Source organism: Macrobrachium nipponense, chromosome 19 (genome assembly GCF_015104395.2).
Source record: "Macrobrachium nipponense isolate FS-2020 chromosome 19, ASM1510439v2, whole genome shotgun sequence".
NCBI lineage: Eukaryota > Metazoa > Arthropoda > Malacostraca > Decapoda > Palaemonidae > Macrobrachium > Macrobrachium nipponense.
This window is the reverse complement of record NC_061088.1, coordinates 40,768,684-40,783,826: the sequence shown is the minus strand read 5'-3', so window position 1 is coordinate 40,783,826 and position 15,143 is coordinate 40,768,684. Positions and strand designations below refer to the sequence as shown.

The 15,143-nt window shown below is 42.7% G+C and overlaps 1 protein-coding gene across 1 annotated transcript in view; it reads right to left on the bottom strand.

Annotated features, from left to right (window-relative positions):
- The window catches only part of LOC135216671 (uncharacterized), a 180,705-nt gene that overhangs the window by 47,994 nt on the left and 117,568 nt on the right, over window positions 1-15,143 (bottom strand). Inside the window, exon 6 of the mRNA XM_064252068.1 lies at window positions 3,757-3,914. Coding sequence (XP_064108138.1) covers window positions 3,757-3,914 — 158 coding nt within the window. The remainder of the gene's footprint in view (window positions 1-3,756; window positions 3,915-15,143) is intronic.

The following is a 15,143-nucleotide window of genomic DNA, read 5'->3' as shown; positions in this document are numbered from 1 at the left end:
AATTATGCAAAATCCGATGATGAATAAAAACAGGTATAAAGAATGAAATGTTTCTCCCTTCACTTCTACTCGTTGTAATTCCTTTGTATTTTAACTTATTGATTTCAGGAAAAGATTCATTAATTGTACATTTAATACTGAATCCTTTGGTATGACCAAAACTTTCCTATCTTTTGTAAAACGTGAGATAAATGAAGAAATGTAAACATATTGCTAGTTTTCTAAGCTACAAACGAAAATATGACCCGCTGAGCGAGCAGTCTGCCTCCCGCTACCAGCCAATCAGAGGCCGCCAAACAAACGTCTCGTAGGCGCAAGAATCTACCTTAAATGAATTGACTATACTAATCCTTAATCTCCTCTGACTAATCCCCCGAGACGGTGCTCAACGCTCCAGCTGTTGTTCACTGGTAGGATTACTAGGTCAGCGAGCTAACGAAACACACCGCCGGAACGAGTCCGGAACGGAAGAGAAAAGCTCGGAGGAGAAAGGAACACTTGTAATCGCCTGGCAACAGCAACCGGTCAGGTGATTACCACCCTCCGAGAAGCCGTGACGTAGCCTACAACTAAAATGATAGAAGGCGGCATGCGAACTGACACCCTAAAGGAGGTAACTGCCAAGGCTATACTTGCAAATTTTATTGATAAAGAAGTATTGGAAGTACCGACGAAAAAAGGGGGCTAGCCCATCTGCAAGCCTAGCCTAACCTTCCACAATCGGATACACCGATCTGGTCAGGTAGGCTAGGGTAGTGCAAACTAGTATGTTACGAAAGAGGACACTCTAGAGCCTAACCTAACCCTCCAAAATCGAACGTATCGACCTGGCCAGGTTAGACAGGTCTAGCACCTACATTTACGTAAACAGAGAGGAACTCTCTAGTGATGGAACACCCTCCAAAACCAAATATCGGTCTGGTCAGGTAGCCAGGACTAGTACCAACTATGGGTAGCGAGTAGCACTCTCAAAGCCTAGCCTACCCTCCAAAATCTCATCGATCTGGTCAGGTAGGCTAGGGTGGTAAATCGTGTGGGACTTCCAAACTAACCTCATCAAAATAAAATTAGTATACCAATATAATATTAAAATAAGATAATACAAAAATTACCACATACACAACATGCATGAGCATAGCGGATGGATGAAGGCTTTCCTTTACCTCCAAAATAATAACTGGCATAGTATTTGGCTAGCTAACCTAGTTTGCTTCCAACATACTACTCACGCATTAAGATGAAATAAAACAACACTCTCGTAAGGGAACCAAATCGCTCATGATGACTAACGAGGGAAACCCTCTAAATAAGGCCAAAAATTTAAAGGTTGAACTGTAATACAAAAGCCTATCGATACACATCAGGAGCGAAATGGTAAAATTTCATGACAACAGTAGCGTTTACTGTGATGTGCAATAGTGGTGAATTTAAGATATTCATCGAAAAAATAAAAATAAAAAATAAAAAATAAAAAGTTGAGAAGACTGAGTAACGCAGTACCTTGATGTAAAAATGGCGGTTCACTGGATGAGGGTTCCTTCCACATACGCAACATGCAAACATCTCAATTAAAAACTTCTCAAATAAGGATAAATTGATGTCTAACCACGTTCAAAGTCGATAATATTAAAATCAACTTAGATGAAGATGCTTCTTGAAGATCAGAAGACATATTTAATGCAAAATTATAGCAATTGGATCACAGCAAAAAATAAAGCTGTTCGCATAGCGAGTGCTATGAAGGAATGACTTTTCTTGGCAGAGGTAGCAGTGGCGAGCGGAAGGTGGTCGTTGTAACGGCACCTCTCTGGCAGGGGATTTTGAGAGAGGAGAAAGATATTGGGCGAAGTATCTGTGATAAGTGGCTTCCACTCGCCCCTGTTGCTATACCGACACCCTTGGGGGTGATCAATCCAGAGGTAGTAACTCTGGCATTCCATTGGCTTTTTTCTCTGGTATATTTAGCATTTATCTATACCTAGAAATGAGTGCTATAGGTACATTTCACTGGGCGACACAGGTCAATCCCAGAAATTACCTTTTGGTACTCCCTCTCACCTACCTGCCTCGCTTGTAATCCCTGCCTTTTTGCCTTTTGTTCCAGACTGGACTAGTGATGGTATGAATTTGGTCATATTAGATGTTATTTACCAATTGTATTTTGCTATCCTTAACTTGGATTATTAAAACAATAATTATAAGGAATTTTTATTTACATTCTATTTCCAAGCTTGTATGGCCAATCTCTGTTACTATTTCACTGGGCGACACAGGTCGAGCCCAGAAAAGGGATTTTGACAAAGGAAAAATCTATTTCTGGGGGAAGATCTGTGTCACCTAGTGAACCCATCCCTCTCTTTTTCATTTCCCCACCCTTTAGCTGGCCCAAGCTTGGGTGCATATTTCAGGAATGGCGATTCTTGGCAGAGGCAGTAGTAGTAGCGAGCAGAAGGTAGCCGTTGTAACGGCACCTCTACAGAGGGGGATTTTGAGAGAGGAGAGATCTATTTGGTGAAGTATCTGTGATAGTGGCTTCCAATCGCCCCTGAGGGTGAGCGAGCCAGAGGTAGTAACTCTGGCATTCCATAGGCTTTTTCTCTGGTATATTTAGCATTTATTTATACCTAAAAATGAGTGCTAAAGGAACATTTCACTGGGAGACACAGGTCTTCCCCCAGAAATTGATTTTTCCTTTGTCAAAATCCCTTTTCACATTAAAGTATCAACTCAAATCTGACTAATATTGTAGAACAATGTGCTTTTATTCTTACTCAAGAAGAAATCATTACTAGAATTTTCAGGAATTTAAAGTACAATGGAACCCAGTGACTGATTACGCACCCCACTAATGGACTCGTGTAAATATTTACCTTAAAAGCAATTCTTGAATGTTATGCCATCCCTTTAAGTCTTGGCCTAAAGGGATGGCATAACATTCAAGAATTACTTTAAGGTAAATATTTACGTGTGGCTTGCAAATAGCCTATGGCCAGTAAACAAACCCTAAAGGAATGATGTAACAAAGAATTACTTTAAAGCAATTATTAACCATCGAGAATTATTCTTTAAAGACAAAGTTATTCTCGGCAACTGCAAGTAGCCGTTAGATGACAATCTGAATTAAATTAATAACGAATAAACAAAAGACAAGACATCCTGCTCGAAGCTTTAAATATGCGTTCCTGTGATTGTGTAATACTACCGAAATCCAGTGATATAAACCAGAAAATATGAACATTGCTGTCAGCAATCAATGTTTAGTGTAGCGCAGCAGAAAACAGAGTGAGGCAATTAGCTAAGTCGTTCCTAATATTGCCGTTAGGGGCACCACTGCATACCTCCACTCAGCAATCGAAGCGCTACCAGCAAAATTTGAATTTAGGCTACTATTACATGGAAACTATAGCTATGTAATTACTGGGTAAGTCACTTATACAAAAAAACTTATTTTTAATACCAAACACATCTTCCTGTTTCATGTATATTTACACTATTTCATTCCTTTCACATTTACATATGGTTGTATAACATTTCTATTCCAGAGATAAACTTCAAATTGGAGAAGCTAAGGGAGAGTGAGGAATATACACTTCCCGGGGAAAACCACTGATTTGGCAAATTCTTAGAGGTCACCCTTCAAGTACCAAAATGAATGTTTTAAGTACATTTCTACTTTGTATCTAAAGAAAATTAAGTTCAAGTTTACTTCTAAATCCCTCTTTACACTTCAAAATAAACTTAAATTTCTGTACTTACATGTTTATCTGAAGCAAATATGATTCTTTTTGTGTCTTTCAATGGATTTGATGCTAAAATTTTTTCAAGATATTGGTCAGTGAAAAACTCAACTTCAGCTTTAAGTACAATTGATTCCAATTTATGGCACCATAACAAAAAGAAGTCAACACATTCACCTGAAAATTCAAAGATGACAATTACTATTAGAAATTTCTTTGCAGGAAATACAAGAAAAAAAAAAACAATAGTGACTGAAAAACACCAAAAAGTTAGATTACAGTGTCTGAGGAAAGGCTGAATATCATACAGTTTGCCTAATACATAAGTCTTTTTTTAAATAAAATGAATATATGATTTGTGAAAAAGCATGTAACCTCACTTTATTAACTAATTCATTTGTTATAACAATTTCATTACCTTGAGTGTAAATTGTTATAACAATTTCACTATCTTGAGTGTAAATTGTTATAAAAATTTCTCTGGCCTGGCCTGAGTGTAAATTTACAAGTTTATTCTTCACCAAGCTTTACTTGCTATTTAGCTTTCTGCTTTACATTGCCTTGCAACATTTGCTGGGTGACATTACTTCACATAACATAAGCAAAAACTACTTAATACATTAGTACAGCAAATTGTAAAAGTAATTTTTAATTTTCCTAAAATACAGACCTGAAGTTCTTGACATGGGGATTTAGCTTGTAAATGTCAGCTGGAACTGGCCATTTAGCTTTCAGAAAAACTATCGACTGGTAGGGGGAAGTCCTGCTCACCTGTCCATATACGTACACTCCACTTTGCTTTCCAGCCCAGGTACTAAAGTGAGGGATGGCTGAGGTGGACCATTAAATGTAAAGAACTTCAGGTTTGTATGTCAGGAAAAATAGAAATTACTTTCGAATTTTGTTATTTGTTCCTATAAAAATACAAACCTTTGTTCTTTACATAGGAGACTTACCATTTGGTGTGAAGAATCTGAGTACTACTACATCAACTGTTTGGCTCTACCCACCTGGTTTAGAAGAGCAGAAGAAAGTATCCCACACCTCTAACTTGCTGGACATATGGGACGTTGCAACTGTTACACTTCTGGGCATACAGTAATGAGTTTACTTTTTCAGAAGGCTGAAAGAACCAGTGTCAGAGACAATAAGGCAAGCCATCAAAATCAATGGGTTTGTATCATTTTCTGTCACTCTTTCCCCTTTTCCCCTTGTTTAGAGGGGGGGGGGTACTACTTGCATACAATCAATTTACAAAACAAAAGATGGTGGTTAGGACACCCCATTGCGCAACTCACCTGCAAACCTCATTCATCCAGCACATGTCGGCTCACAAACTGAGTCTGTGACCTAAGCAAGAGAGAGTTGAAGAGAAAAGGAAGGGGTTCAGTCACTTACATCCAATCTCTCTCACTTGCTTGGATGATTTATCTTATAATAAATTAAAGTTTTAATTATACTTACCCAGTAGTAATTATATAGCTAAAAGTTTCTACAATTCGGCAGCTAGAATTTTGAAAATTTGTGAGTTGCGGTATTTCTGGCAGCTAAGTGACAAACCCCACCCACTTTTGAGGCTAGAGGAATAACTAGCAAACATGGCCTCAATTTGTTTATGCCATGGTTCATGTGAGGGGAGGAGGGAGGAGTACAATCATATATAATTACTGGGTAAGCATAATTAAAACTTTATTTTACAGTGGAAACTCAGTTTTCATACATAGTAATCTGTTCTGGAACCTCGCAGGTAATCCAACAGTATGAAAACTGAAAACAATAATTCCCATAAGGAATAATGTAAATACATGCAATTAATGTGTTCCGGACCCCAAGTAATACATACAACAGTACCTCAGACTTCAAACTTAATCTTGTTCCAGAAGGCTTTTCAAAATATGATTCGTTCGAAATATGAAACAAAAATCCCTACAGGAAATAAAGGGAATCAGGATAATTTGTTCTAGCCAACCCAAAAAGTCCCCCTTTTCACATTATTCTATTATTAATGCGTTCAAAAATTAAGAGTGTAAAGTAATAAAAAAGTATTTTCAAAAATGTTATTGTTATAATACAATTAAGTTTGTTCATACTTACCTGGTAGATATATATAATTAGAGTGCCCACCCTCCTCCCCTCAGGAGACAGTGGCATTGATAAAATATGAATAGAAAATGGGAATGGTTCCTGATATCCGCCTCCCAGCGGCGGGAATGGGTACTACCACCTGGCCGCCCACTGTGTGTGCCACGAGTTTTGAAATTCTGTCGGACGTCAGAAAATACAGTTATATATATATCTGCCAGGTAAGTATGAACAAACTTAATTGTATTATAACAATAACATTTTGTTCATGCAACTTACCCAACAGATATATATATAGCTGAATCCCACCTTCGGATGGTGGGAAGAGACAGAATAGGATTTGTAGAAAACTTAAATTAAGTAGATGATGTACACCTTGGTTCCTCACCTGTTAGCAAAGTAGACTCTGTGATTACTGTCACTTAAGCCTGCTTCTGCTTAATCAGAGTTGCCAGCCAGGTGGAGACCTGTAGTGCTGGTGCGCTCTGGATGCTCTGTCAACGGGGACGTGACCTCAACGTGACAAGACCATCGAACCATACATATGAGGGCTATGAAGCAACTGACCACCACCTGACCAACTAGCCAAAGACCCCCTGAACACTAAACTAAGAGATGGGAGATCTTCACACAAGACTCACCAAAAACAAAAAACACGACAATTAAAAACTAACCTAAACCTAACTAAGGGATAGGGAAAGAGCTACCTCCAGCCCCCAAGACTGTGTCTGCAGAAACGTATGGCCCACGAGAATTGCAGTCGTCATAAATCGTTCTCACATCCCTTAGGTAATGTGAGGCGAAAACAGAATTGCGCCTCCAAAAGGTGCCATCAAGAATGTCCTTGATTGACATGTTCTTTTGGAAGGCAAGAGAGGTAGCGACAGCTCTTACTTCGTGAGCTTTCACTCGTAAGAGGCTCAAATCAGTCTTCTGACAAGATGAATGAGCCTCTTTAATGACGTCCCTCAGGAAGAAAGTCACAGCATTCTTAGATAAAGGTAATTCCGGTCTCTTCACAGAGCACCAGAGATTACCTGAGGGACCTCTTACCTCTTTCGTTCTATGAACATAGAACTTGAGAGCCCTGACAGGGCACAGGGCTCTCTCTGGTTCTTGGCCCACCAGACTTGACATACCCTTGATCTCGAAGCTTTTCGGCCAAGGGTTAGAAGGGTTTTCATTCTTTGCCAAGAAAGTTGGGCTCAAAGAGCAGACAGCGTTGTCTCCTTTGAAGCCCACTAGATGACTAAAAGCTTGGATTTCACTAACTCTCTTCGCCGTCGCCAGAGAAATTAGGAAAAGAGCCTTCCTTGTCAAGTTCCGAAGAGACGCTGCTTGAAGAGGTTCAAAAGGACTTGACATTATAAACCTAAGAACTACGTCAAGGTTCCATGAAGGCGGTCTCGCTTGAGGAATCTTCGAAGTCTCAAAAGATTTCAAGATATCATGAAGATCCTTGTTGTCAGAAAGGTCCAGGCCTCTGTGCCTAAAAACCGCTGACAACATGCTCTTGTATCCCTTAATGGTTGGGACTGCTAATTTTTGCACGTTCCTAAGAAAAAGCAGAAAATCGGCTATCTGGTTCACAGAGGTCGTGGAAGAGGAAGCTCCCTCCTTTTTACACCATGCCCTGAAGGAAGCCCACTTCGATTGGTATACAGCTCTTGTAGACAGCTCTTGTAGATGCTCGTCTTGCATTTGCGATTGCTCTCGCAGCTGCTTTCGAAAAACCTCTCGCTCTGGCCAACTTTTCGATAGTCTGAACGCAGTCAGACCCAGAGCGGAGAGGTTTTGGTGATACCTTTCGAAGTGAGGCTGTTTGAGTAGATCTTTCCTTCAGGGCAACGTCCTTGGGAAGTCTACAAGGAAAGACATGACCCCCGTGAACCATTCTCTCGCTGGCCACATCGGGGCGATCAGGGTCAACCTCGTCCCTTCTGAAGCCGCAAACTTCCTCATGACTTCCCCCATGATCTTGAATGGTGGGAAGGCATACAGGTCTAGGCCTGTCCAACTCCATAGCAATGCGTCCACAGCGATTGCTTCTGGATCTAGGACCGGGGAGCAATACAGAGGAAGCCTCTTCGTCCTCGACGTCGCGAATAAGTCGACCAGAGGACGTCCCCACAACTTCCAAAGATCTCGACACACGTCTTTGTGTAAGATCCATTCCGTCGGCAGGATTTGGTCCTGACAACTGAGAAGGTCCGCCCTGACGTTTTGCACTCCTGCAATGAATCTTGTCAGGATCGTAATCTTCTTCACCTTTGCCCACAGCAGAATCTCCTTCGCTAGGTGAAACAAAATCCTGGAGTGTGTTCCTCCCTGATTCTTCAAATACACGAGGGCTGTGGTATTGTCCGAATTGACTTGAATGATTTTGTTCGTCAATCTTTCTTCGAAGAACTGCAGAGACAGGAAGATCGCTGCAAGTTCTTTGACATTGATGTGCCAGACTGCCTGTTCCCCTCTCCAGGAGCCTGACACTTCCTCCCCTCCTAGTGTTGCTCCCCAGCCCGCAATGGAAGCATCTGAAAACAACACTAGGTCGGGGGCTCAGAAGACTTAGGGACAAGCCCTCTTGTAGCTTCTGCGGATCGAGCCACCATCTTAGATGGCTCTTTATCGACTCTGAGATCCTCAAGATCGCATTGAGATTGTCCTTGGCCTTCCATTCGTCCGCAAGGAAAAACTAGAGAGGCCTGAGGTGCCGTCTTCCCAAGGAAACAAACCTTTCCAGCGAGGAAATGGTGCCCAGCAGACTCATCCATTCCCTCGCCGAGCAAGTTTCTTTCCCCAAGAAGGCTGAGATTTTCTCTAAGCCTAGCCGCTGACGTTCCTGGGACGGAAACGCTCGAAAAGCCACTGAATCCATCTGAATCCCCAGATACACGATGGACTGTGTCGGGGTCAGATGGGACTTTTCGAGGTTGACAAGAAGTCCCAGGGACTTCGCTAAGGCTAACGTTAACTGCAGGTCCTTCAGACACTTTTCTCTCGACAACGCTCTGATCCAATTGTCGAGGTAAAGGGAAACTCTTATCCCTGAAGAGTGTAGCCACCTCGCCACATTCTTCATGACGACGGTGAAAACCATCGGAGCCGTGGTCAGGCCGAAACAAAGGGCTCTGAACAGCCACACTTTGTTGCCTAAGACGAATCTTAGGTATTTTCTTGAAAGAGGGTGGATCGGGATGTGAAAGTACGCGTCCTGCAGGTCTAAGGACACCATCCAGTCGCCCGGTCTCAAGGCTCCCAGAACAGACTGAGGCGTCTCCATCGTGAATTTGGTCTTTTCCACAAAAAGATTGAGCCTGCTTACATCTAGGACTGGACGCCAACCCGACGACTGCTTTGGTACTAGGAAAATCCTGTTGTAAAAACCTGGAGACCCCAGGTCCCGCACGACTTGTTCCCACCAACCAACCGCTCTTTTTTTCTCTATCGTTCTGTTGTAAAAAGGACCTCGAACAAACACTTGTCTCTTTTCTCCCTGATATGACGGAGAAAGGTCTCTGGGAGTCGTGGAAAGAGGAGGAGGATCTAAAAAGGGGATCTTGTACCCCTGCTCCACGATCTTGAGGGACCAAGGGTCCGTATCTCTCTCTCTCCATGCTCCCGCAAAGGACTTCAGTCTGGCTCCGACTGGTGTCTGAAGGACATAAGTTTCACTTAGATGGCTTGGGTTTGAAGGAAGCTCTTCCTCTTGCAAGCCCTCTCCCTCGAGGAGCTGCTCTCGAGGTAGGAGCCCCACGAAAGGGTTTAACCTTCTTCGGCGGTCGCACAAAAGACGAAGAAGTGGAAGGAACTGCCGGGCGTCTCGAGGACTGGGCTAAAAGGTCCTGTGTTGCCTTTTCCTGCAAACTACTTGCCAGGTCCTTAACCAAAGTCTGGGGGAAGAGATGGCTTGTAAGAGGAGAAAAGAGCAGTTCCGCTTTCTGAGCTGGAGTAACGGATCTAGCTGTGAAGTTACACAGCAAAGCTCTCTTCTTCAGGAAGGCAGTCCCAAAATGAGAGACAAGCTCCTCTGAACCATCCCTGGCGGCCTTGTCCATGCACGATAGCACGCTGGACAGCTCCCCCAAACTGAGAGACTCTGGGCTTCTAGATTGCAGATCTAGAACTCCCAAGCACCAGTCCAAGAAGTTGAAGACTTCAAGAGTCCGTAGCAGCCCCTTCAAATGATGGTCTGTCTCTGTAGGGGTCCAAGTCACCTTGGCAGTGGATAAGAGGGACCTCCTCTGAGAGTCCACCAAGCTAGAGAAATCCCCTTGCGCTGAAGAAGGGATCCTCACACCCACGTCTCCTTTGGTCTCATACCAAATACCCCCTTTACCGCTGAGTCTAGAGGGAGGAAGGGCGAAAGTTGACTTGCCCTGATCCTTCCTTCGTTCCATCCAGTCCTGGAGTTTCTTGAAGGCCCTCTTAGTGGAGAGCGAAGTCTTCATTTCGACAAACTCTGGGGTCTTACATGACTTGGAAGATGAAAACTGAGAGGGAGGAGACTTGGGAGCTGCAGGCTGGAACTTGTCCCCGAAGGACGAGCGCAACAGCCGCACAAGAACCTTGTAGTCTGAAACTGAAGAAGCAGAAGAAGGTTCCTCTTCTACCTATTCAGCAGGACTACTCAATTCTCCTTCTTCCCTAATAGGAAGAGGAGGCTGCCCCTCCGGAGAGGGCGTACGTCTAGCGGGTCTGGCCTTTATCAATGACCCACGTTGCTTAAGAGAAGAAGCCTCATCTAGGCTGCCTTCCTTGCGGCGAACCTTACAGCTCGAAGGAGGCAGAGCGTCCTGACGGCGATGAGCGTCCTTGACCGCGCCCGAGGCCGCCTTGATACAAAGAGAAGCGTCCTTACGCTTCTTACACGATAAGGTAGACTTAGATGAAAGCGTGTCCTTGTTGGTCTTAACTCTCTCCTTATAAGGAGGCACGTCACTACGAGCGTCCTTCCGAGCGTCCTGGTGCACGTCGTCTTCTTGTTCGTCGTCTTCTTGTTCGGCGTCCTCCGAAGCATCCTGGAAAGCGTCCTGCTGAGCGTCCTCAAAAGCGTCCTGAGAGTACTCAAAAGCGTCCTCAGCGTCCTCTCGAGCGTCACGGCAAGCAGCCTGCCCATGACGTTGAGAGGGAACGAAAGCGTCCTGACAACCCGCTCTCTTAGCAGGCGAACGAGATCGGCGATTCGTCGAAGGAGACGCAATCGGCGAAAGAGACGAACGAGGAGAGGGAGAAGGAGACTGCTTCGTCCTCTTGACAGGCAGCCTAAGGTCCTTCCTCCGCTTAGGCTCGACTGCTGCTGGGCGAGTCCTCTGAGCCATAAGCGCTGACAACTGGTCCTGAAGGGACAAAAGAATGTTCTTCGTTGGAGAAGAACGAACAGAGGGGGCAGGGCTGATCCTGCGAGAAGACGAGGGGCGAGGGGACGCCTCCTTCCTTCTCACAGGTACAGCTACCTGCTTCTCCAGAGAGCGACTGTAGCGCATCTCAGCGTCCTCGCCAGATGAGATCCTACCTCTCTTCTGAGGCGGAAAAGCGTCATACGCATCCGGAGAAGAGCGCAACGAAACTGGCGATACCGGACGTGAAGCGTCCTCACAACGATACGTCCTTTTCAGCGGACGAGAGTCTCTCCGAGCGCTCCACCCCTTGCGCGGGGAGGACATTTCGGAGGACGAAAAGCAGTCCTTAAGGATACGCGCCTGTGCGCGCTCCTTGGCAGCCTGGGAACTTGCAACAAGGCCTGCCGAAGGGACGCCAGATCGGTGGGGAGCCCCCGTAACCCTCTTGCGGCTTTCGGCATATCCCCTCCCTGATTCCTGGGAGTCCGATAGCGGTCTAGGCCTAGAGGCATTATGAGGCTGATCTGACGCCCCCTCCACAACACTAGGGGCACGATCACACACTTGCACAGAGCCAGTTTCTAAGGCTTTCACTTTAGTCTCAAGAGTACGAAGAGACTCCAAAATTAGAGAAAGGGCATTACCTTCTCCAGACACAGAATCAGGGCCCGAAGGCAACAACACAGGTTTAGGAGATGCAAAATCTACAGGTGTTAGAGCAGGAGAAATATTAGTTCCCTTACCTTTGGTAGAACCACTCCTGGAGGAAGACCTCCTGATCCTATCGCGTTCCAATTTACGACGATAGGAATCATACACCTTCCATCCATCATCGGTCAATCCATCACATTCATTGCACTGATCATCCACCAAACAAACATGCCCCCTACAACCCATACATACTGTGTGGGGGTCTACCGATGATTTCGGTAGCCTCACCTTACAATCACTCCTCACACACACTCTGAAACTCACTGCACTTGATCCAGACATCACGTTTACAGAAAAGCCAATCCAAAATAAAAAAACAGTCCACTATTGTGCATGCCAATCCAACAATCCAGAATCAATAACCAAAAGTAAATCCAAATACTTAAGTACGAGTCAAATCCAAAAATCCTAGGCGGAGGTCTGTAAACAGTTGTTTACCGACCGGCGACAGAAAAAATATGAATAGAAAATGGGAATGGTTCCTGATATCAGCCTCCCAGCGGCGGGAATGGGTACTACCACCTGGCCGCCCACTGCGTGTGCCGCGAGTTTTGAAATTCTGTCGGACGTCAGAAAATACAGCTATATATATATCTGTCGGGTAAGTTGCATGAACAAATTTAAAATTAAGATTGTATAGTAATAAAAAAAGTATGTTATATGAAGTAAAAATTGTTCATAAAAATTTTGTTTCCATGTACGATTTATCAACTGTTTGGTGAAAATAGTGCACGGCTGGCTGGGGGGTGGAGGAAGGAGAGACTGGAACCCTTTGAGGAAACAAACAGTCGCAGTAGGCAAAGGTTGATGACAAAATAAGTTCTATTCGTAATTTAAAAGGATAATTAAAGGAATAGAGAGAGAGAGAGAGAGAGAGAGAGAGAGAGAGAGAGAGAGAGAGAGAGAGAGAGAGAGAGAGAGAGAGAGAGAGATGATTGTTTACACTTGGATCTTAAGTGCATGAAAGAGATTAATTATGCCACAGTACATCAACTTACTGTTAGCAAACAGCAGAATTTAAAATAAACATGAGGATTTTGCAAACAAATAAGTATGTACTAATAAGTAAAGAATGCAAGAAAAGGAAGAGATTAAATAAAATTTCACAAGGATGCCATTTAAACAAACAATCGAAGGCACACAGAAGCTGAATGTGGCACCAGTGTTTATTATGGAGCTGAGTTACTTTTACAGAGGTAAAACATCGTAAAAAGCAATTGTCACTAGATAGATATTTTACAGTAACAAAAAGAATTGATTTGGGCAAATCATGTGTAAACGGAAGAAACGGGTTAATAATCATCCCAGATCAGCTGGTAAGTCAGTGGGAAGCAGACCCTTGTCTTCATCTCCTCTCCTCTCCTTTCGGATCGTCTCACTTAATGCACAGAACACTGGCTCGAGTAAGCTTTTTTTCTTTTTAATGCATTTGATTGTTTTTATGTTTTACCATTATGTTAAATTCATTGTGAAATAAAATTTGATTTTTTTATGTGAATTGGTACAGCTTTTATGTAATATATTAAACTAAATATTTTACTCTCTTCTTCTCTCCTCAACAATATCACGATGCACGATAACTTAAAATCATTCATTCATCATTCCTCAAAAATATAAACGTTCCTTCCCTCGATCTCAAGTTAGCTATGCATCACCACAATGAAAAAATGATTTTGTTAATCATTTATGCTAAATTTTATTGTGAAAAACTTTGTTCTTTCATTTACCATTTTGTTGAATATGATTAAACTATACTGTCTCACTCAGTGCACCGAACACTGGTTCAATTGAGACTTTTTCATTGTTTCTGTATTGCATTTGATTGCTATCATATTTTATCATTATGTTAAATTTATTGTAAAATTCCCTTTTTTATGTGAATTGTTATTGCTTTTACATACATACAGTAGTATTTTAACTCTCTCTTCTCCTTCTCTCCTCAACATATCAACACCCCTCATTCAATCTCAAGTCAGCTGCATGTGATATCACTGCGGTATCGTACATTTTGTACATCTTTTATGTTAAATTTTATATTGAAATGATTGATTCTTTTATTTCTTATATTGAATATGGTTATCATTAAAATATATATTGTAAATGAAAAAACATGTTAATGCAGTTGCTCTTGTAAGACGCAGTAGGCCATCGAATACAAGTACAGTGGTACCTCAACATACAAAAGGCTCAACTTACGAAAAACTCGAGATACGAAATCCAACATGAAAAATTTAACGGCTCTACATACGAAAAGTTTTCAAGATACAAAAGGTTTCTGAAAGTCCGAGATTCGCCCGGATAACAATTTTGAAAATCGCGCCGCGCGCCGCCATCTTAGTACTAGTAGACTCGCCACCATCCTCCTGCTCTCCCATTGGTTCCTGATGCTAGTCGCGGCCATGAAATCCTTCTCTCTATTGCCCAGCGTCCCTCCCATCGTGCATCTACTATGTACACATGGTGGCGTGGCTCGGCCACTCGGTACCAGCATTGTTATAGTACGCACACGGTATTCGTTTTCGGGATCGTCAATGTGTACGTAATATTTAAAAAAAAAAGTGACCAAGATCTCTCACATGGGATAAGTGATCAAGGTCTCTCTCATGGGATAACTGGAAACTTTGCAAGGTTGGTAGAATCTCCACTCCCTGCTGAACAGAGGGTGTAGACCAATCATTTACAACATGCATACCAGCATGTATACGTATAATCAAGGCACTTCAGTTTATGTTGAAGGTCAGCAGCCGAACATTCAGTACCCAAATCAGTTGCAGAGAGAGCATTTGGTTGAACAGGGTTTTGATGGACACCAGGGCCAACAGAGTCATGAGGTGCAAAAAAAGAACCAAGTGATAAAAAACAGGAAGTTGAAATTCTGTTAAAAAAAAAAAAAAAAAAAAAAAAAAAAAAAAAAAAAAAAAAAAAACTACGTAAAGTAAAAAAAAAAGTAAAAAAAAAGTTAAAAATCAAAAAGAGAGAAAAAAACGGCAGAAATTAAAGCCGCTTTTCATAAAGTGCAATCATTTGTTGAAGACACCCCCCGAAAAGGCTCACACAGGAACATTGTGAAAAGTAGGCAGAAGCAATCTTCCTTGGATAGTTACGTATGTAGTACGTACGTATATATTTTTTGAAGTGTACATACGTACACATGTACAAAAGAAAAAAAAAGGGCAGAAATTAAAGCTGCTTTTCATAAAATGCAATCATTTGTAGAAGACACTCCCCGAAAAGGCTCACACAGGAACATTGTGAAAAGTAGGCAGAAGCA